Raw genomic sequence first — 21898 nt, forward strand, 5'->3', positions numbered from 1 at the left:
AAGAGGGGAGGAGATGAAGAAATCATCTCTTGATCCAGCTATATTGGTTAACTATTTCTCTTTCTCTGACTTTTCTTTCTGGGAAACGATTGTGGGAAAGTAGTGGTGGTTTGCCTTTAGAAGCAGCATTGGTCACTTTGGTAGATTGCTTTTATCAGCATGCCCTTCTAAATCTTTTAAAATTCTTAGTGGTTTTTCACACCATCAACCAGATCAACCTACTCAAAAACCTGGGGCTGCAAATGGGGATGAAAGTTATAGTACTGTTTTGGGACGGTTCTAATTTCCACTCCTACCTTAGAAGTAGTTTCTAGTCAGAATTAGATAAAAAGTTGGACAGTGTCTAGTGCTTCAAGCTACTTCTTTAACATCTATATGAGGTTTCTGAGAGAAGTACTTCATCAGTTTGGGGTGGAAATATCAATTTCCTGAAGATCCATTGCTAACCAGCACTGAGCTGCACATAATGTGGAAGTTCTAAGTCTTGAAGATTGTGATGATCGGATAGGTAGAAACAAACAAAAATTAAATGCCAAGACAAACACAATTGATCGTTGTCCATGGCTCAGGAAATGTTAGTTCTTGAAGGATTTGTTTTCCTCTCAAGGACCAGATGTGCAATTTGGGATGATTTCTGCATTCCCAATTTCTTTTGGTAGAAGTTACATCTAGGCAAGTCTTTGTCACACTGAGACTGTGGTGTTATTTGGCTGGAAAGCCGTGGCAACAATTCTCACTCTCATCTCTACTCACTTATATTACTGTAATGCACTCTACACTAGCCTGTCTCGGAAAATGAACTGGAAGCAATTGATATAATACAGAATGTGCTGTTGATCAGTTATGTGCATGTAGTATCTTTTTCTCAACATTGTACTTTTACAGACTATCAAGTTCAGTTAAAAAACTCCACATGGCAAATGTAAATATACATGTGTCATGGCTCTCTCCTGCCCCACTGGAATCCTTATCCCTCCCCCCACCGCCCAGTGTGAATACCTGGCTGTTCCCCCAGGCCTTAGGGCTAGACTGTTAATTCACTGGAGCGCTAATGTGTGTATATAATCTATATGAGTAGAATAATATTTTTATAAGGGCCTTGATTTGGATTTTATTAGGTTTTTTAATGGTTTGCAATTCATGTTCTTTGCCTAGTTTCCCGTGATTTATTATATTTCTGTGAGATATTTAATAACAAGCATTTTCCTTGTGCTACCTGATTCAGTTATTAGAAGGTTTTCAACAACTGAGGGCCAATTTGATATAAGACACAGGGCCAGAAACCAGGAGTTTTGGACCCTTATTAAGTATCAAGCCAGCTGGGCAACCTTGGGCCAATCATTCTTTCTTAGCCCTAATAGAAGGCAATAGAAACTATTTTTGAAATCCTTGCCAAGAAAACTTTAGGGACAAAGCCAGGCACTCATAAGGAGTGAAAAACTGATTCAAAGGCACATTAAAAATGTGCAAAGGTTGTCATAGACTTGGAGAACAGATGCATCAAGTTTAACAAGGATTTAAATTTGCTTCTGAAACAAAAGAGAACAGGCAGCTTCTGCTTTAACTTTGCTGTAACTAAATCCAGTGCCATTCAATAGACTATATAGTAGCACCATATGTAAACAAGAACACTTCTTAACCCAGCTATTTACTTTTACACACTTAGAAATTATTTCTGCAAACTCTAGAAATTGAAGATGTTAGGATTTTAATTTAGGCAACAACATATTAGTTTAATATCTTCCCCAATTATATACAAATTATATACAAAAAATATACAATCTTTAACTTTTTATGTTAGCCTGGATGTTAGGCATTATTATCATTACTCTTTTAAACAAAAAATATTTTATATTTAATTGATACCTGTTTCTAACACTGCATTTTCAATATTACTTTTGTTTAAAAAATTTACTTTTATCATTGCTATGAAGTTGGGTTACTAAGACATTTTATGATATGAAGCTATCTATTCTAGATAACACGCAAAACATTGATATTTAGCAAATGGAAGTAATTCCACTAGTTAAAGTTATTTGCAGATTCCAGGGCTTTTCACCGAACCAAGAACTCATCCATTTACTTAAGTAAAGGAAGAAAATAATCGGCTCAGAAATGTTATACAATGGAAGAATTAGTAAATAGATAAAAGAATTGGGAACTTAAAAAATGAAGAAAGATCCTTGACTACTCTTTCTCTTTAGTGTGCATAAACATAGCACAAAAACTGGATTAAAGAAATTCAGGGCATACTTATTTATTTAGTTAATAAATTTTATTTGGCCTCCTAACCTAAATACATGACTTTGTGTGGGTAACAGTTTAAAGCAAAATAAAAATGGGATAAAATAACCTGAATTACCTTTTTGATTTAGAGTAGGTGTTCACTCACTTCAAATTTTCTGTTTCAATTATTTCAGCCACATGAGGTATTATGAATTCAAAATGTTCTGAACTTGAAACCTTTCGCATCCTTTTAATGAAGAAGTTCCAATCCTCAGAAATTCAGCTGAAACAAAGCATTTGTTCTGACCTAGGCTTCCCCAAAAAGCATGAAGCAGATTCCTGGTCCCGACAAAACCCCTTTTATTAAACGAATGTGAATTCCTCTCATTCACATTCAGCAAAGGTCTGGTAAACAGTATTTCAAAGGTGAAGTTATAACCACAGACCTTATCTAGCTTGGAAAGCTATCATGTAAATATTTTCCAAATGCAATGCTGTGCAAGGAAAGACTTGGCACAGTCTCCGAGATTCACAAACAGATCTTCACACTCCTGAAACGAACAAACAAACAAACAAACAAACAAACAAACAAATAAATTATTTCCTGCAAAATCACCTTTCCCATTCCCCCTCCACTCCTCTTTTATTTCCTATGGGAAGGGTCATTCACCGCCCATCTGTGGGTTTACTCCCAAGTCAACCCTGATTTCTTAGCTGTTCTTTTCTTCTGGCACCTCTGCGCATGCGCACACTGGGAAGAGGCTCCAGCTGTTCCTCTGCCTCACTGCTATCTAGCTCCAAAGACAGCTGACAACTGCCAGACAGCCTTGGTCCCACCTGTCTGACGCAGAGACCTCATCTGGGCCTTCCCCAGCCTCCAGGACTGGCCTAAGTTCTTCCCCAAGCTCCTCACTGTCTGACTCTGCTGCCAGCTCTGCTGGCTGCTTGCGGACCACAACGGCATTCAAAAGAACAAGCAAGCACTAGTAAAAAAGATGTGAATAAAAAATAGACAAATGATTTACATTTATACTTATATTTTGTTGGTATGTAAATGGAGGAGGGAGCATGGTACTTACATATAGAGATTGCAATATTAAATACTGGCAAAACACAATGATGCATTAGTTCCACCAAAACCAAAGGAGTTGCTAAGAGCAATACGCCGCTTTTTACTTTTCCATTCTTGTGGTACTAGTGGAACATAATTGAGATCAAATAGTGGCTCTGTCTGATCCAGATTTAAAGTAGGTGGCAAAATTCCATGGTAACAAGCTAAAGCAGTAAATGCTGCCTCAATAGCCCCTGCAGCACCCAAGAGATGACCTGTTGCTCCTTTAGTTGAGGAGACTGCAAGAGCAGAAGCATGACCTTTAAAAAGGTCTTTGATAGCTTGATTCTCTGCAGCGTCTCCTAGTGGAGTGGAGGTAGCATGAGCATTGATGTATGTTATATCTTCCAGAGAAATTCCAGAATCTTTGATTGCTGCAGACATGCACCTTTGGAAGAAAAAGGAAGATATTAGCTTATCGGATATGAGAAAGTTATTTCAATCCATTTGTGTGCCTGAAAATAATGAAACATGCAACACTGTAAGGATATAAAATGTGATATATGTAAATGAGATTCTCTGGGATCCCATCTACTGCAATCCTATACTGAAGATAAGGAGATCCTCACCCAAACTAAGAAGTATGAAGAACTTCACATGACATCTGTTATAACTAAATGTTGAATTCTTAAGCTGGGCCTTTAAGACATGGATAGACACCCTTTTCTTCTATATTATAATTTTAATTGAAAAGTGATATTCTATACTATGTATTGCCAGGTTAGTTGAAACTAGAAAATTAAATTCTAGTGAGCTGATGAATTTAATTATCTTGAATCTTCAGTTGTGCTGGTTGGTAGAATATTTCATTGAATGCTGTGTCTCTCCTTAACTGTATGTATTTTGGAGCTGAACAAGCAGAAACAATTAATAGCAGTAAATGTAGGCTTTTTTTTACATAATAGGGAATTATCATTATTTTAAGAATGGACAAGATAGATTAGTTTAACTTTTTATGCAATAGTATCATCAATTCTGACACTATGTAGGTACTATGTATGGTAATTAATTATTTCCTTATTTACATTGAGCCAGCATGATTGTCTCATGATTATCTCCATTAATCACAACAGTATTTCAAATGGCTTTATCCAAATTCAAATTTAAAACTATATCAAGTTCACATCCTTTCTAAATAAAAGCTTTGCTTTTATTTAAATAGTAAGTCACAGTATCTGCTCACTGACCATGGCAGTGCACCATTCTCTTTGCCAGCAGTCCCAAAGGTGCTTTTTCAAAAGGCAACTGGACTTTCTGGTTAACAATCTTCATAAACACTCTTTGCCAGCAGGCTCTTCACACATTGAGACACATATTTATGTGAGCTTGCACACACACAACCACCACCACCACCGCACCCAAAACTGGTATTGCTTGCAGGTAAACAGATTTCTCAATTAGCTAGTTAATGTTCCCATATAAAAGACCCCTGATCAGCCTGAAAGCAAGCCATTACTACATTAGGAAATTATACCAATGATTTATGATAATAGTTATTACCTTAAAGCTCCATCTCCATTTGGATCAGGTGCTGTAATATGGCAGGCATCAGCTGACAGTCCATAGCCTAAAATTTCTGCATATGGTTTGACTCCTCTCTTGATAGCATGCATGTATTCTTCCAAAACCAAAACTGCAGCACCTTCTCCCATAACAAATCCTTCTCTTAGTGGATGGAATGGACGACAAGCTTTTTGAGGGTTAGAGTTAAAGCTAGTGCTCAGAGCCCGAGCTCTGGCAAATCCAGCCAGAGACAATGGGCTAATACAAGCTTCTGTTCCTCCGGCCAACATCATATCAGCATCACCATGAGTTATAAATCGAAAAGAGTCTCCGATGGCATGTGCTCCAGTGGTACAAGCAGTGGACACAGCATGGTTTGGTCCTTTCAATTGATGTTTGATACTAATATGACCTGCTGCCATATTGATCAAAATCTTTGGAACAAAAAATGGACTGACTTTGTTGTAGCCTTTTGTTTTGAATGTCAAGGCTGTATTGGAGATATCTTCCAGTGGAACCATTCCCATTCCTATAGCCACACCAGCTTTCAAACTATCCTGGTCAGATTGCGGAGACCAACCAGAATCTTTTAATGCTAGATCAGCAGCGCCTATGGCCATGATGGTGGCAGAAGACATAGTTTTGCTGTCTGATTTTGTTATAAAATTTTCTTCATGGAAATGACCTTCATCAACCCCTTTTGGCACGCAAGCAGCAACTTTACAAGGAACAGAAGCATATTCTTCCCCTTCAAGGGCAACAATCCCACATTTTCCTTGGAGAAGATTGTTCCAAACCAACTGGGTTCCAACACCAAGAGGAGATACTAATCCTATACCTGTGACAACAACCCTTCTTTGACCATGAATTAACCTAGTATTCAGACACCTTTTATTGATATTAAGATACTGCTGTACTTGTGAACTTGGAAGGCAGAGGCTTGTAGCTCTGAATACAGTTCTCAAATGCTGAAGAATCGTCATTGTACTACTTCAAAGTTTATTCCTATGAAGGGGAGGAAAATAAAATTATTATTTACAAGCTTTCACCATGGGTAAAGTTTGTATTTCTTATAACAGTAAAAAAAAGTTATCAATATACCAAACATACAAAATATGATCATGCAAATTTAAGTAAAATGAAATAAATAGTTCCTACATTCTAATTTTCAAGTCTAATTGAAGAATTTATGATTGAAATTTGAAAACAGACGTAAGCATTTTCTCATAAAAAGTTTCTAGTACATTCCAGAGTCAAATTATTCATACATTTGCAAGAAATTATTCTTTGGTCATACTAAATTCAATGTATTTGATGTATTAAATTCAAAAATATATGCATGGAAATTTTCAGCTCAAACTTTAAAGTCTTTACTATTATAATTTTATCTTTCTTGTAAATTTTTGGAAGTAGGACAAAACTTTGGTATTTTACTGCTTTGCAGGAAATAATCTGAAAAATAACTCACTATGTCATAGTTTTGTGTCAGGCTTGATTAATGATTCTACGGGACACTACCAAAGACTATCAAGCCTGAAAAATAGATTCAGATTTTTTTTTAAACTCCTAGGAAAAGGAAGGACACTGTTGTAATGAAAACTCTGTCTATTAAAATCACTTTTTAGTCAACAACATCATCAAGAACAAACTGCAGTAGCCAACTTCATGATAAGCAATTTGGTTCATATCTCTGATTTGCACATATAATTCTCTGACGTTAACTTGAATTGAAGAGAACAAGGGCCAAAAGGGATTATGATAGCTATTCAAAATCAGAGACAATTTATATCCTTGCTACTGTTTACTTTATACCACCAACAAATCCTTACAAGTCTTTTATGCCAAGTCTTTTATGCCATACAAATCTTGATCATATACATTCTAACTGTATTGCATAGAAAGTGTAAGTAATCCTGTGATCCTATTGATGTTACTAACCTATGGTTCTGCACAATTTGCTTGTGGTAATACAATGTAGATAGATTTTAATTCCAGATCACCAATAGTCAAGTATATGAGCAAAGAATTTACTGTACTAAGGAGCTAAGCCATAACGAATTTGGCAGCGTTTGTTTCACTTTCAACTAATACACAATTTTTCAGATATAGGAAGAAACTCCCATAAAGGTAATCAAGATTTAACTTTACAGGAAAATAAAAATACATCATTTAGCAATTTATATGAATATTAAAATGCATGTTTAGGATTGCAGTGCAGATGCATCCAGTTGAGCATGCAATTCATATAGCTGCCTTGTCTCATTCACCAAACGGATCTAGGGTGATAGTGTTTTCTATTTATAAAACATCTTGATTTCCCTTATAATTTTTCCTCTTATTTTCTTAAAAGAAAAAAATGGGAATAATGAGAATAAGATCCATTGTGTTTTTTGATTAAAGCTGCCAAAGCTGAATTGCAAAAGCTGAATAAGTACTAGGTTACAGGAAAGTTTTCTTGTCTTCTAGTTACTGTCTGGATTCTGCCACATATATTAGGCAGGCATAAAAGACACTAGCATTAACAAAAATAATTTGCTCGAAAGCCCTGTAGGGTTACTATATCTGGGGATGTAAAATCCAAACTACCCTAATTGGCAACAAAGAAGGTTTATTTTGCTGTCACTGCCATTCAGTAGCTCGAATTTCTGTTGCCCGGCGTCGGTAAACCTTCAAGGAGTCGCCTCTCGACACGTAAGGTTCAGGAAATCTATCAGGTGATGTGTGTGTGTGTGGGGGGGGGGTTGACAATGTAGTTGCTACGTGTTGCTCATCGCGGGGAGGAGAAAGCGGTCCTGTCACACGAATGAAGGCGTCATCGCCATCCTTTTCTGAGTCTCCGTACTCGGCGCCCCATTTAGACGCACAGTACTCTGAGTCAGGAAGATTTAGAATTGAGTGCGGGCGGGCGCGCCGCGAAAAAGAAGTTTCTGTACTCTGGCGTAGACAAATGCCATTGCAATGGGATGGTGGCCGCGGTGGAATCTGCCACTACAACAGTCTCGCGAGTATTAAGCGACTTGTCCCAGAATTCTAGAGAAACGTTTTTAGAGGCCTCGGGGTTGCTGCTTACCTACGTGTGTAATATCACCAGGTGAGAAGGACGGACGGGTCCGCCAACAGGAGGTGACGACGTCGGGGGTCAGTTTTTCCCTGAAGGCCGTCGGGATAGGACTTCCCCGGGTATATATTTTAAAAAAAAACGTTCTGGATCGGGGGCATAACAATTGATTTTAGTGTCGCGGGCGGGTAACTAGTTGACAAATTCAGTTGCGCAATTTCCTGTTTTTGTGTTCGTTCAATTGCAAATTTCTCCTGCATTTGTTTAAGGAGAAAAAAAATCACCATTAAGATTTGCATTGTATCAATACAGCACTGCTGGGGCATTACTAGTTTATCCGTACATTTGTTCAGAGTAATACGAAGCTGCATTCCAGCATGTCCATTATATTGTGGGAAAGGCGAATCTCTTGTATTAGCTTTTTTCTTCCAAGTAGATGAATTTAAAACATGTTCTGTCCATGCACATGCAAATTTGAGAGCTGTGTATAGTGGATATTCCCTCCACAAAATAATGTGTGTGTGTTTTAGATTGAATAGCAAAGTGTGATTTAGTATAATTGGAGTTGCAAGAATTCATTTTAAAAATTAAGCATGTAATTTTGGAAGCTGTAATATCACAATAGAAAAACAAGCAAGAAATGCAGCTATCTGGAACACCTATTTAAAGATCAGGATAAAAGTATAGGTTAAGATTGGAATAATATGCCTCTGGATGTTTGGGGCAGCTTCCTTGTTGGTTAGAAATTACATTGATTAAATTAAATTGATGGCCATTGCAGGAGATTTGGAAAGGGTATTAATTGTTAAAACATATGTGTGGCTCAAAATATATTAAAACTAAAATTATCAAGTTCCAAAGAATCAAATAAGATTAGTTCGATACTCATTCTTATCCAATTTCTGAGATGTTTGACTGCAGAAAAGATAGTTGTGAAGAATAACACTATATTGCGCTCTTCTAGTTGTATGTAGCACAAAACATTTGAATGTGTTAACATTGGGAATTTCAGTTTATTTTTATTTCTTCTTAAAGAAAAGAAAAGTGCAGCTCTGAAGGAGTCTTTGCATAGACTAATTACATCAGTCAGGACGAAAAATACATCCCTTTTTTGGTATATCACCAGAGGATTGGGGAAACCTCCCCTACCCCCCAACTAATCAGATACCGATTCATGCCTGGGAAGAATATTTTAGGGAGCTATATACAGACCCTGACTATGAAACCAAGGAGAACCAAACTAGTTTGGACCAAACTCCTTATTGGCCCCCTGCTACACCAGGAGAGATATCCCGGTTGATCGGAGCCCTAAAGGCTAATAAGGCACCTGGTGCTGATAATATCCTGCAAGAAATAAAAAAATAAAAAAAACACCAGTTGGTGGGCTCCACTTTTAGCATCTCTGTTTACATTTATAGATAAAACAGGCCATATGCCAAGAGATTGGGGAGTAGGAATTATCATACCAATTTATTTAAAAGATAATAAAAATGACCCAGGCAATTATAGACCCATTAGTCTTCTGAGTGTTATTAGTAAACTGTATGCCAAACACCTAAACTATAAACTTCAGGATTGGCTAATTTCAGGGGGGATAATCAAAGATGAACAAGCTGTTTTTAGAGAAGGAAGATCTACAGTGGATCATATCTTGGTACTCCACCTTTAGTACAAAAATACCCGTATTAAAAAATCCTCTTTTTTTGTGGCCTTCCTTGATTTTAAACAGGCCTTTGATTCAATATCTAGGATCACCCTTTGGGAGAAATTAAAATGCACTATTATCGATAAATGCCGCCTCATACAAAAATTGTATGCCAATTCCACCTTGAGGTGCAATCCCCAAGGGAGTTTAACCAGCCCAGTAAAGGTACAAAAAGGGGTACTACAGGGTTGCATCCTGTACCCCTCCCTCTTTAACTTCTGTATCGATCCCCTGATCGATCTCTTACAGAACCCTGATTTCCATCCTCCTAACCTAACCTAACCCAGCACAACGTAAAATTCCAATTCTCTTATATCAGCGATGGCGAACCTTTTTTGGCTCGTGTGCCACAAGTGGGGGAGAGCAGGGGGTCGTGTGCGGACTGCCGCACCCATAATGCAATGCACGACCCCCCAGTGCGCATGCGCGCACTACAGCCACTCCCCCCACATTTTTATATGCTTTTTTCGCCTTCCCCAGGCTCCAGAGGCTTTATAGGAGCCGGGGAGGGGGAAAAGAGCCTCCCCCGTCCCCCCGGAGGCCCTCCGGAGGCTTCAGGGATCGTCCGGAGGCTTCCATGAAGCCTTCGGAGCGCTTAAAACGACCCTCTGAGCATACCGGAAGTCACTACCAGTTTGCTCGGAGGGTCATTTTAAGCGTTCCGAAGGCTTCAGGGACCGTCCGGAGGCTTCCCTGACGCCTTCGGAGCGCTCAAAACGACCCTCCGAGGACACCGGAAGTAACTTCCAGTTTGCTCGGAGGGTCGTTTTAAGCATTCCGAAGGCTTCAGGGAAGCCTCCGGACGGTCCCTGAAGCCTCCAGAGAGCCTCCGGGGGGCGGGGGAGACTCTTTTTGCCCTCCCCAGGCTCCTATAAAGCCTCTGGAGCCTGAGGAGGGCGAAAAATGGCTTTTAAAAACGGTGAACTCAGCTGGCCAGCACGCGCATGCGCGCTGGCCAGCTAACAGGGCAGCGCCTCGCGTGCCCTAACAAATGGCTCCGCGTGCCACCTGTGGCACGCGTGCCATAGGTTCGCCATCACTGTCTTATATGCTTATGATGCCGCTATTATTTCACAAACCCCTGTAGGACTGAAAAGAGCAATTAGGGCAACACTCAGCTATTGCAGGCAAAACAAGCTGGTCCTTAACTTTGATAAATCAAAAGTTTTAGTTTTTGCTAAAAGACCTAGCCAATACCCCTGGAAAATAGAAGGACATAGTTTGGAACAGGTTAGAACATTTAGATACCTTGGAGTGGTTTTCCATGGACATAGAAGGCACACCTTGCAAGCAGCCAATAGGTCCGCAAATGCAATTAAACACTTCTTTTACACAGGCAGAGGTCAGCTAGTACCTGCTGCCTTAAAACTTTTCAAGGCCAAAACATTGGCGCAAATTCTATATGGGGCACAAACAGGAATCCTTGCAAAGAAAGACTTGCTAGAAACCATACAAACCAAATTCCTGCGAGCCATCTTAGCTGCACCGAAAGGAACTCCAAATGCCCCGTTAAGAATTGAGACAGGCATGCCTCAAATTCAGGTAAGAGCCTGGAAGATGATGCTCATTCATTGGCTTAAAATGCATTTCTTTCCAGAGGGACTAGTGTTGACTGACAACTTCCCTTCCCCTGAAAATAGGCAATTGATCACAAGCTGGGCTCTTATGGGTTCTCACTGGTATTCTTAATGTCTCTAGGCTTTGACCAAGCAAAGCAAGTAGTAATCAATAGAATGAAGGACATGGAGTTCCAAGAAGAACTAAATAGGTTGCCTCTCCACAGTAGGGACAGAATCAAACAGGGAGTGTGGGAGTCAGCAAGATATCTAAATGACCTGATCTTCCCAAAACAAAGAATAGCTTTCTTCAGAGCCAGATTTAACATTCTTCCTTCAGCACTCCTCCGGGGCAGGTATAAGAGAACACCAATTGCAGAACGGGTTTGTATATGTGGTAAAGGAGAAGTTGAAGATACCTCACATGTTCTATTACACTGTGAACTATACAGAGTTTGTAGGTCTGCACATATTCTCCCCTTATTAGAGAGATTGCCAGAGAGGGCAGACAATTTTTATGTAGGCTCTCTCCTCCAGGACACAAACCCGGCTACCATGTATGCAGTGGCAAAATTCTGTGTTGCTGCAATGTCCACAAGAAAAAAATTGGTTACAGAAGTATAGTTGTCATCTTGTACCATTTATTTAGACATCTCTCTAACAATTTCTGGACCATTGTATTTACTCCCATACTTATCAGCTTTTCACCCAGGTAAAACAGGGAGTGACCCGAACGATTTGAGAACATGTATGTTATTATCCACTTTTAACGTCAATACTTTTTAATTATATTTTAATGTCAGTATTTTTTAATATATTGTAAAAGGTATTGCTGGTCTTTGTCTGTAATAAAGATTTACACTATACCAGTTTATTCTCAAATTGGAATAAATTCTGATTAAGAACGCCAAAGGTGCTTTTTTTTCAAAAGACTTTCTTCAGAAAGTCCAGTTGCCTCTTGAAAAAAAGCACCTTTGGGGCAACCATGACCTGAATGACTTTTCTCTATAGACATTCTTATTAAGAAGCATTAAAAGAAATCTAATTATGGACAAAATAGTCCCACTAAAATCCAAAGCTGTGAGGGTTGCCTTATTTATACCTGTCATGGGCAGAAATGGGAGGAATGAATACTTTTTAGAGGAGGAGTTCCTTCGAGGGAGTAGCTGATACTGCAGGAAAAGCAGAAAGAATAAATTTATTATATAAACAGTACAGGAACCTAGTGCCTACGTTGAAAAGTCAGAGAATTGAGGAAGTCTTCTAAAACCAAGTGCATTTTTGGAGAAGGCTGAATCAGTATTAAACTAGGACAGGGGTGTCCAAACTTGGCAACTTTAAGACTTGTGGACTTCAACTCCCAGAATTCCCCAGCCAGCTTTCTGGGAGTTGAAGTCCACAAGTCTTAAAGTTGCCAAGTTTGGACACCCCTGAACTAGGATTTTAAACAGAATCATAGGAAGATTAAACTATGTCCATAAATGTCCTACCAGGCAATGTAATTATTTGGAAAATAGCAGCAATATACTCTTTGAATGGTTCAACCCTTATTATTTTCAACCTAACTGAATTTTCAGATAATTTTCTTGAAGTTTCATTAAGTACCTATAAACAAAAGTATAAGAAGATTTAGTTATAATACATGTTTGCAAACATAATGCTCACACTAATAATAAGAAGAACACAAATGTTTATTATTTAGATTTATATACCATTTAAATTAAACTGGCTCCTAAGCATACATTGCAATTCCATAAACGCATTAAAATGGTAAAAATGGTAACTGCAACAGTAACTATTATAAAACACAAATCATACTTTAAGAATTATATCTCAAATTATCTTTCATTTATAGAGGGAAATGTCACGACTTATATCATTTCCCAAAGACTTTCTGGAATAATGTGGATTTTTAAAAAATCTTCCCCTAGTTGAACAATGACAGATGTATTGCAACAACAATAGCTTCCCTCCTTGGAAAACAGGTCCAAAACTTATACATTTTTATATGTATTTGCAACCCAATTTGACCTGTTATACATTGCATATATGAATAAAAAATAGTTAAATAGCTACCCCAACAGCAGGTGGTGGTGGTGGTTGATTTCACACACCTGCCTGTTGCTTGCACAGCCCAATTCCCAATTGGCTGTGGACCGGGGTTAAGGACCCCTGAGTTAAACAACAACAAAGTTCAAGGCCCTCTGTTAACAAGCTATTATTGTAGTTTACTTGTAGAGAATCTACAATGGTTTCTTATCTACCTCAAATACCCCAGTTGTCATCTCTGATCTTTCCAGGATCAAATACCCTCATTTGAGTCTTGATAATAAAACCTTTCTTTGGATTTTAATTGGGAATTTTCCCAAAAATTGCATTTTATTTCTGAAGTTCATAAATCTCTGGTGTGAATATCTCTGCAGCATACATGGTTGAAAAATTATCCTTAAAAACACAACATTAATCTTGCCAAGAAAATCCAATCCATCCTTCATCATTCATTATCTCAGAATTTCTTGTATGCAAGAAATTTTAAGTATCTCAAATATTTTCTTCTTCACGTTTGGCAGCAACAGATCGTACTTCAATTCATGAAGTTGCAAATCAAGTTCAACTGTTATTTCCTGCTTTTGAACTCCTCCTGGATTTGGTTCAAAGTCGCTGTTGACCTATCACATTTTTTATTTCTATTTTCAATTTAAAACCTATAGATTGGAGATCATTCTTTTTTCAAATGCTTCCCAAACATTTTTATTTCCTTTCAGAGACATTTTTAAAAACACACTGTCCTTTCAAGGGACAAGAGAATCATAACCTAATGACCATAGACAAAAATTGAGATGAAGTTTTTTTCCTAAAATAAAAAATAATTTTAAAAGGGAAATTTTCTCATCAAAGTTCAATCATAAAAATCAATGTTCTTTTTTTAAAAAGTGTTCGAAAGAACAACAGTTGCAATATAATTCTGTATAAGTCCAATCGGATGACTTTCACTGCCAGAAAATGTATTTTCAGAGTTCCTTATGGCGAAAAGGGAAGTGGCTTGGACTTCAATAGTAAACAAAAAAGAGCTGTAAAACTCCAGCAAGGGATTATAAAATAGATCAGCAGTCAACTAGTTGCAAATCAAAAGATAGTAAACTTTAAAAGTTCCCTTTTGTGATCAAAACACCAACAAAAAGTTTAAGTAGATCAGGTGATATCTCCTGGCCAATCAGAATTCAGAAAAATCAGATGATTTCAGCCCCCAGAACAAACAATCAAAAATTGCAAATTATAACTCCCAACATTAATCAGGTGGGCAATTCATGAAAATTACAAAATAAAACTACTTTTTAAATTCTTGTGTTTCTCCATCAAAATTAAAAAAGAAAAATATACCCCATACCACTGTTCCCTCTAAGGTGCGCGGCCACGCGGCCACACAAGTGGTAAGAAAACACCGCGCAGCAGTTTCCAACTGCCGCGCAGTGTTTTGTACTGTCACAGGCACCGGAGGTTGGGGAGGTCCTTTGCAGGCGGCTAGAACTGGCCGCCCGCAAAGGACCTCCCCGGACTTGTTTTGATGAGCGCGGGGTGACTGAGTTCAGGAAAGCAAGCCCGGGGAGGTCCTTTGTGGGCGGCCAATCCTAGCTGCTTGCGCCCGGCGCTGCGGCTAAGGTAAACCCCTAAAGCCCCTGCCGCTACCGGAATATCTGCTGCCGCCTCCTCCTCCTCTAACAGCACCACCACATTTGCTGCCCAACGCTCGGCCTAGGTGAAGCCGCCAAAGCTCCCACCGGCGTCCCCGCCCGTGGCAGTGGTGCCTCCCCCTCCGTTCAGAGCACCTGAGCTGAGCCCCGCGTTACCACTGCCCCCTCCTCCTCTGTTGTGCTTTTGAGGAGCCATGAGGCTGCGGGAGCCAGTAGGAAGGCGGCGGAGGGGGCGCAGCAGGGGGAAAAGGCCTCATGGCTTCTCAAAAGCACGGCGGAGGAAGAGAAGGCAGCAGGGGTAATGCGGTGCCCAGCTCAGATGCTCCAAGTGGAGGGGGACCTGCCGCTGCCACGGGCGGGGGCGCCAGCGGGAGCTTTGGCTTCACCTCAGCCGCAGCGCCGGGCAGCAAATGTGGTGGTGCTGTTGGAAGAGGAGGCAGCTGCTATTCTGGTGGCGGCAGGGCTGCAGGGGCTCGTCGGCATCTTCAGCAGCAGCCCTGCCCCCTGTGAAAAAAACTGAAGATGGAGCAGATCTACGCAGATGACGTCGCCGAAACATGACTGGAGGAGGAATTCTGGGAGTTGAAGTCCACAAGTCTTCAAGCTGTCAGGTTTGAAGACCCCTGGGTTTTTTTTTCTAAAGGGTTAGTGGTGCCAGGATCTTGCAACTTGACAGCTTTAAGACTTACATGCTTCAATGCCAGAGTTTCTGACCCAACATTTTGGTTGCTAAGCAGGAGCGTTGTTAAGTGATACTATATAACACTTTTAATTAAGCGGGTACCTTGAATAAACATAACTTTGAGTTTCAAATAATACAGATTTCGTTGTTGTCTTAGATGACACCTGTGAAAAAAATTCAGGTGCTGCTCATGCATGAAAATGTGTCGCTCAAACACTATACTTTTCTGCTCACACTGAAAAAAAATTAGAGGGAACATTCCCCCATACTTCCTTATTTTAGTTCATCAGTAGCCTCCTTTCTCATCATTCAACAACAATGCCCCCAAAATGGTGACGACCTTCAAAAAGGAGTAATAGGCTGTGACTGAAAGGAGCTTCTTTTAGCTTAATAAATGTAATAAGCTAATAAATTGTCTAAGAAGTGAAAGAGAAAACTTATTATCCACTTGAAAAATAAATTCTAAAATGGCTTCTTTTCCATAAGAGTGACAGCAGCTCCTACCTCACCTCTAGTTAAATGGCTCACTAGGTTTCTTTGAAGTGCTGGTCCAGAGTCTCCTTGCAGACCACTGCTGTATGGAACAGGAGTCACCAGCCTTTTGGACCTCAGGGGCCACTAAATTCATTAATTTGAATCCTGCGGACCACTAATATGAATTTTGTAAAAAAGATAAATAGTATTTAGTGCAATATAAAAAATGCAAATATTTTTTCTGCAGACCACCAACATTTTCTCATAGATCACCAGTGGTCTGCGAACCACTGGTTGGTGACCGCTGGTATGGAGGATGCTGCAGGGTGATTATGAGACTCTCCCCAGTTGAGGAGACTGACATAGAGGACAACTTATCCAACTTAGTTCATTGTTTTGTAAAATTGAAAAGGCTTTGGTCTGGAAAGAGGTTTCTGCACTGGTCAGTTAGCCATCTTCGCTGGAAGCTAGTTCAAAGAATTTTCAAAGGTAGACAGTACAAAAGGTAATGTATCCAGGAGCTGATCAATGTGTATGTCTATGAGTAGGATTTCTTTATCTAAAAACACTAATAAGAGGAAATAGAGGAAATATTTGCAAATTATGGCAAGATAACGTGATTAGCCCAGCTATGTTTTCTTTAAAAAATACTGATTTATCATTTAAGGTAGTTGGGAATATAAGCAATAAAAGACTTTAATCGTTTTACAGATTTGATTTACTATGAAAATAATAATAATATCTCAGAATTGTGGAACCAGAGAATATATTCATGGGACTCAAAATAGTCATGGTTGGGGTCAGTAAACAGCCATAGTTTGTTACTGAAATATGAGAACAATGTTCTTGGCTTCAAAACACAAGCATGCCTTAGAGAAATATTTTAAATAGTTTTCACTCTAATCAGATACTCAAATGAAGAAAAATATTGATCTCTTTGGATTGGAAATCAAGCATTTTCTACTAGATTTTTGGCTGGGGGGGGGGGCTAATGAATGCCTGTTTAAAATGGGATTTGTAGAGGTAAGTTCCTTGAAATTGCTAGGTAGAAGAATTTTATTTGGTCCTTTTGAAATGTCTCATTATTCTCATCTTCCACAGTGAAGATATTTTGTCTGTTGTTCTGGCTTCATGTGCTAAGGAAAACTTGATCATTTTTTAAGATTACGAACCTCTATCCTAGTGAAAAGTATGTATGCCACATTCAACCGTTCTTGATTGTATTATCTATATTATTATTTGTATATATATATTTGTGTTACAACCCCTGGTATGCCTAAATATGGGAGGAAGGTCACACTCCCATATTTAGGCATACCAGGGGTTGTAACACAAATATATACTTATTTCCCTGGCTCAACTGATAAGGAAGAGAACTTGTGGCTTAGTGGTTAAGACTCCTGCCTAAGATATATACAGCCTGGGTTCTAATCCCAGTAAGGGTATGGCTAGCTGATGAGAGCTAATTAGCTTGAAATAGATCTATCCTAGTCTCCCTTTATTTATTTATTTATCAGTACAAATACAACACACACACACACATACATACATACATATATATATATACACACATACATACATACATACATACATACATACACACACACACACACACACACACACACACACACAAACTAGTCATGGTCTGTTTTGTGAACCAGCTGGGACTTTAGATTTTCTGCTAACTTTCCCATTGATTTTGCTTGTTTGAAGCTGACAGGAGGTCACTAGTAAGATTTACATGAAGTCCTTGCTTAACTATTGATTCTTACTTAAAGATGGCAATGATGATTGCTGGGCTTGCCATCACTAAGTGATGTGGTCTCATGAGTTTTACTTTATGATCACATCATTTAATGAAAGTAGAAATGGAAATTCCAATCCTAGTTACCATTATTAAGCAAGATTACCTGTAATTGACGAGTATTTTTTATTTATGCATTTACTTTACCAGTCTGGAATACATGGTATAATGCAGAACAAAATGATTTTTAATATAGATGATTTTGCTTTTGTAATTGTAATTTCAGGGGGAAACACATCTTACTTTTCCTAAGGAGGCATCAATTGAGCAACTATGCAGAATTTGAAATCTAATTGCTGGGGAAAAGAATAGCTGAATAAATGGATCAGATCAAATGAGATCCTCTGGAAAGATAACAAATATACAGCCTACTACTGACACCAAATTAGACACAAATACTCAGTCTGCTGTCATGGTAACCTATTTTAAAATCTGTTACATTAAATAATATTTGAAATTGGGAGTGTAAATTGAAGACTTTTAAACCACAGTGTGAAATGGAAATGTAGTTCATATGTAAATTCCTAGAAATATTATTTTCTGTGCTTATAAAAAATCTTTAAAGTTATATATTGCATAAGCATTTAGTCTTCAGGAATATACCCAATGAAGTATGACTGCAAATATGTTATAGAATACAAAAACAGAATTTATAGTGGATTTAAGGTCATTTGCGTGATATTTTATAAGATACTTGCAAATCATGCTGAAATTATTTTTATGTCCTCCCTATATAATTATGCTAAGTATTATGAAATTTACTTTGAAGATCACTTGATCAAATCTTATTGATGCTTTCAATATCTGAATCAGCTAGAGATTCCAAATTGGGTGAATGATCTAGTCAGCGATTCAGATTGAATCAAAGCTGCTTCATACACTCTGAGTTGAATGTACATGTATCAGTTTTGTTGGATATATTGGTGATAATAGTTCTGGCAAATCTACAACAATACATTAATTCAGTTTCTATCAGAGATTTTCTAAAGCAAGAAGTTTATTTATCATACTTGTATATCTGTCTATCTTATGAATGTGACTCTGGGTTGTAGGAATCAGAACTCTTACTAAGTGGATATCCCTGGATCACATGTGCCCCTCCCTATTCTTTATAAGGAAATATGTCACTACACATTCAGAAAGTTTGTATATAACATCAGTTTGCCTTCTGGTAAATTAATATTTCTGATCAAAGATATACATTATTCCAAAGTACACTGGATCAAAAACCTTACTATGTCTGTGAAGGTTGTGGCGATCTAAGTCCACTTCCTTTCCTACCTCATAAAATATCTTAGGAGACTGTGGAGAACAATTGTTAAAGAAAAGTGGGTGGGTACTTTGTTCTTATCACCAAAAGATACTGTAAAATCACCTTTTGGACTCTTGGTTATTAGGTTCAATGTAGTGACATAAATTGATTCACTATACTTTACAATATATTCTAAGATAAAGCATAAGAAATATCAGGAACCAACAAGTGACACGTTGTCAGGTATGGAAGGGCCAGCCAGTATTCCTTTAAAATCTCTGAGGAGCTTAGAGGTTGAACAAAAAACCTTTTGTAACAAAAAAAAGCATACATGATCGCATATTTGGGGGTACTCTCTGATGTATAATTATTCAGTGACTGATTGCAACAGTCTGCAATTTCCTTAGAGAATTATTCTAATCACCTCATAATTGCTTGTGATTATTTTCTTTTGAAACTAATTTATTAACTTCAGATCTGGGTATATTCTGCTTAGTGGTTTATTCATCTATGTCAATTGAAAAGAATAGTCATAGCTCAGCAGTGAACTCCTATTTCATTACTAAAATAGTAACATCATCATTACCAACAAACTAACCCTAGAGAACATTCTAATTAAAGAACCATCAAGACCACTCTCACCAATCCTGACAGGGCAAGCCACTAATATATAAAATGAGAGCAAACCCCACTACTACAATGCATACTAGCACTGATAATGTACCTGGTTTGATGATGAAACATCTGCGCTCAGAGTACCAAGGACCCTGCAATTCTTCTCTATTCTGCCCTAGAATCTGATGTTATAAACTTGTAATGGTTGCTGATATTATTTCTATTCCTAAGTTATGTCATGTTTTAAAAAAGCACACCCAGGTATTTTGCATTGCATATTTATTTTGATCAACTGGAGATATTTATGCTTGAACAGCTTGTTTAAACTTGTTTTACCTAAGTATGTGAAGAAATCTCTGATGCTAGTGCAAACGTCCTTTTTGAGATATTTCATTTTTAAAACCATTGTTCCCCAAAGATATTAGGACCATAACTTCCAATACCCTGAATACCTTGATATCTATGTTGTTAGAATATATCTGGAGGGTCATTAGATTTAAGAACATTTATGTAGAAGAATAAATTTATCTTAAGTTCCTGGAAATTCTGTTTAAAACAATTAAAATGAGAAGATTTTCCTCCATTTTAGACAACCGACTCAATTTTCTTGAAGACACTTCAGTCAAATTTCCTGCATGTAATGGCATATGAAAACCCAAGTTTACAAAAGAAAGCTTTGGCTTGTATTCCACTCCAAAATCTGAAAAAGCAAGCTCAGAAAAAGTTATCACAAGCCCAAAAACTGGACAGAGGTAATATCTGAATAGGTTGTTTGACAGTATCAAACAAACATTACTATATAAATGCATTCATCTGTTAACAAACAAAATTGTCACAGGAGATGCATTTTGGAATAGCTTTAGAAATAATAAAGTATGTATTTTATATAGGTGTAAGAATTGTTCATGAAATCTGATACAAAGATGTTTTAGATTGTGCAGTTATCTCCATTACACTGTCATGATTCTATTAAAGATGGTCATTTTTATTCCTGATTTGTATTTATCTAGTGCAGCAAATATTTTTAATTCACTTACAAATAATTATGATGTTATACTCGAAATAGTTTCTTTCACAAGGTACCTTCAGATTAACTGCCATAATGTTGCATCTTAAGGCAGCAAAAGCCCAACTTTTGGTTGAAATTCTAAATTGAAAATTTGAATGTAAATATTTAAGATCTGTCATCCTATTGGTTCTGTGTTAGTTATGGCAGGGGAGATGTCTTGATATCTATGTATAGAATGCTAATATTTCCAATTTCCTGGCTTTGAATTCATGAAGAATTTCTTTCAGTACCTGAACCTTTAAAGCTACTGTATTTTCCCCCCAAATATTCATTAAGTCAAATAAGAAACAAGCCAAGTGTGTCTTAAATTAAAACACCCTTATTATAGAAGTTATAACACATTTGATATAAAGTTACTATTTATTGATGCTCCTTCAAAATCATTTTCTTTTCTATTCTGTGTAATTCCTGGAATGGTTATTCCAATTTTATAACCTGGACTCCTGCTTTAATTTTAATTATTTTTTAAACGTATAGATTGCATTCTGAGAGAAGAGGATATTCTTCTGGTGGAGTTAATCAACTGGTTTAAATGTAGCTTTTTCAAGTGGGTAGATAACTTACCATGTAGCAAATGCAGGGGACAAACAGAAACTAAAGATAATTTGTTACCTAACGAGGATGACCTGAGATGGGATGCAAGTAGAGTTGAAAATCACTTCTGTAACCAATGCCAGTTCAGCAACAGGTTCCCAAGGTGAGTTTAGTAAATTGTCTTTAACAATTTAGTTTGTATTAGACATTACTAATTTAATATATGCATCTCATTTGTATTTCAGTCTGTATAATTTGGAATTCCAGACTATATAATGCAAGGTCCAACAACCACTGGGTAGAATATGTGCCTTATCTTCTTTCTGATTTCTTTTTAAATGATATTGGTGAGCAGAGGAAGATTGTCATTCAGATTTTATTGTTTCAAGACTTACTACAAAATCTGGAGTTGAGCAGCAGTGCTATCAATAAATTTAAAATATTAAAATATCACTTTAGTTTTGTAGGTTTATTTTAATCAGGAATCAAGTTATAAGATTTTATACATCTGGATTTATTCAGATAATAATAGCCAGCTTAAAGATTTGAAATAGGATGGTATGTTTATTTAAATTATAAAGTGCTTTGTTTTGGGCCCCATATCACACAAAAGAAAC

General features: G+C 37.7%; 2 protein-coding genes across 5 annotated transcripts in view; one reads left to right on the plus strand and one right to left on the minus strand.

Annotated features, from left to right (window-relative positions):
• Positions 1–2253: 2253 nt before the first annotated feature.
• Positions 2254–8022, minus strand: OXSM (3-oxoacyl-ACP synthase, mitochondrial). Of its 2 annotated transcripts, XM_081933729.1 has the most exons (4): positions 7911–8022; positions 4838–5845; positions 3306–3725; positions 2254–2777 (listed from the first exon to the last, which is right to left on the minus strand). In XM_081933729.1, exons 2-3 carry the CDS (start codon positions 5821–5823, stop codon positions 3323–3325), a joined length of 1389 nt encoding a protein of 462 aa, XP_081789855.1. In that variant the 5' UTR covers positions 5824–5845; positions 7911–8022; the 3' UTR covers positions 2254–2777; positions 3306–3322. The 2 variants fall into 2 exon arrangements, with proteins under 2 accessions (XP_081789855.1, XP_081789854.1); XM_081933728.1 differs by having other exon boundaries at positions 2254–3725.
• Positions 7793–21898, plus strand: part of NGLY1 (N-glycanase 1) — a 35057-nt gene continuing 20951 nt past the window's right edge. Inside the window, exons 1-4 of one of the 3 annotated variants that reach the window (XM_081933725.1) lie at positions 7793–7931; positions 18038–18226; positions 20268–20430; positions 21225–21444. In XM_081933725.1, coding sequence (XP_081789851.1) covers positions 18146–18226; positions 20268–20430; positions 21225–21444 — 464 coding nt within the window. In that variant the 5' untranslated portion in view covers positions 7793–7931; positions 18038–18145. Of the gene's footprint in view, positions 8021–17108; positions 17197–18037; positions 18227–20267; positions 20431–21224; positions 21445–21898 lie in introns of those variants that run through there. The other 2 variants (XM_081933726.1, XM_081933727.1) reach the window with 2 other exon arrangements.

The sequence above is a fragment of the Natrix helvetica genome, assembly GCF_964273705.1.
Source record: "Natrix helvetica genome assembly, chromosome: Z".
Classification (NCBI taxonomy): domain Eukaryota; kingdom Metazoa; phylum Chordata; class Lepidosauria; order Squamata; family Natricidae; genus Natrix; species Natrix helvetica.

Coding starts and splice junctions, on each gene's coding strand:
- OXSM (XM_081933729.1), bottom strand. CDS start 5,823: ATGACGATTCTTCAGCATTTGAGAACTGTATTCAGAGCTACAAGCCTC. Junction 3,726..4,837: donor AATGGAGATGGAGCTTTAAG/GTAATAACTATT, acceptor TTTCTTCCAAAG/GTGCATGTCTGCAGCAATCA.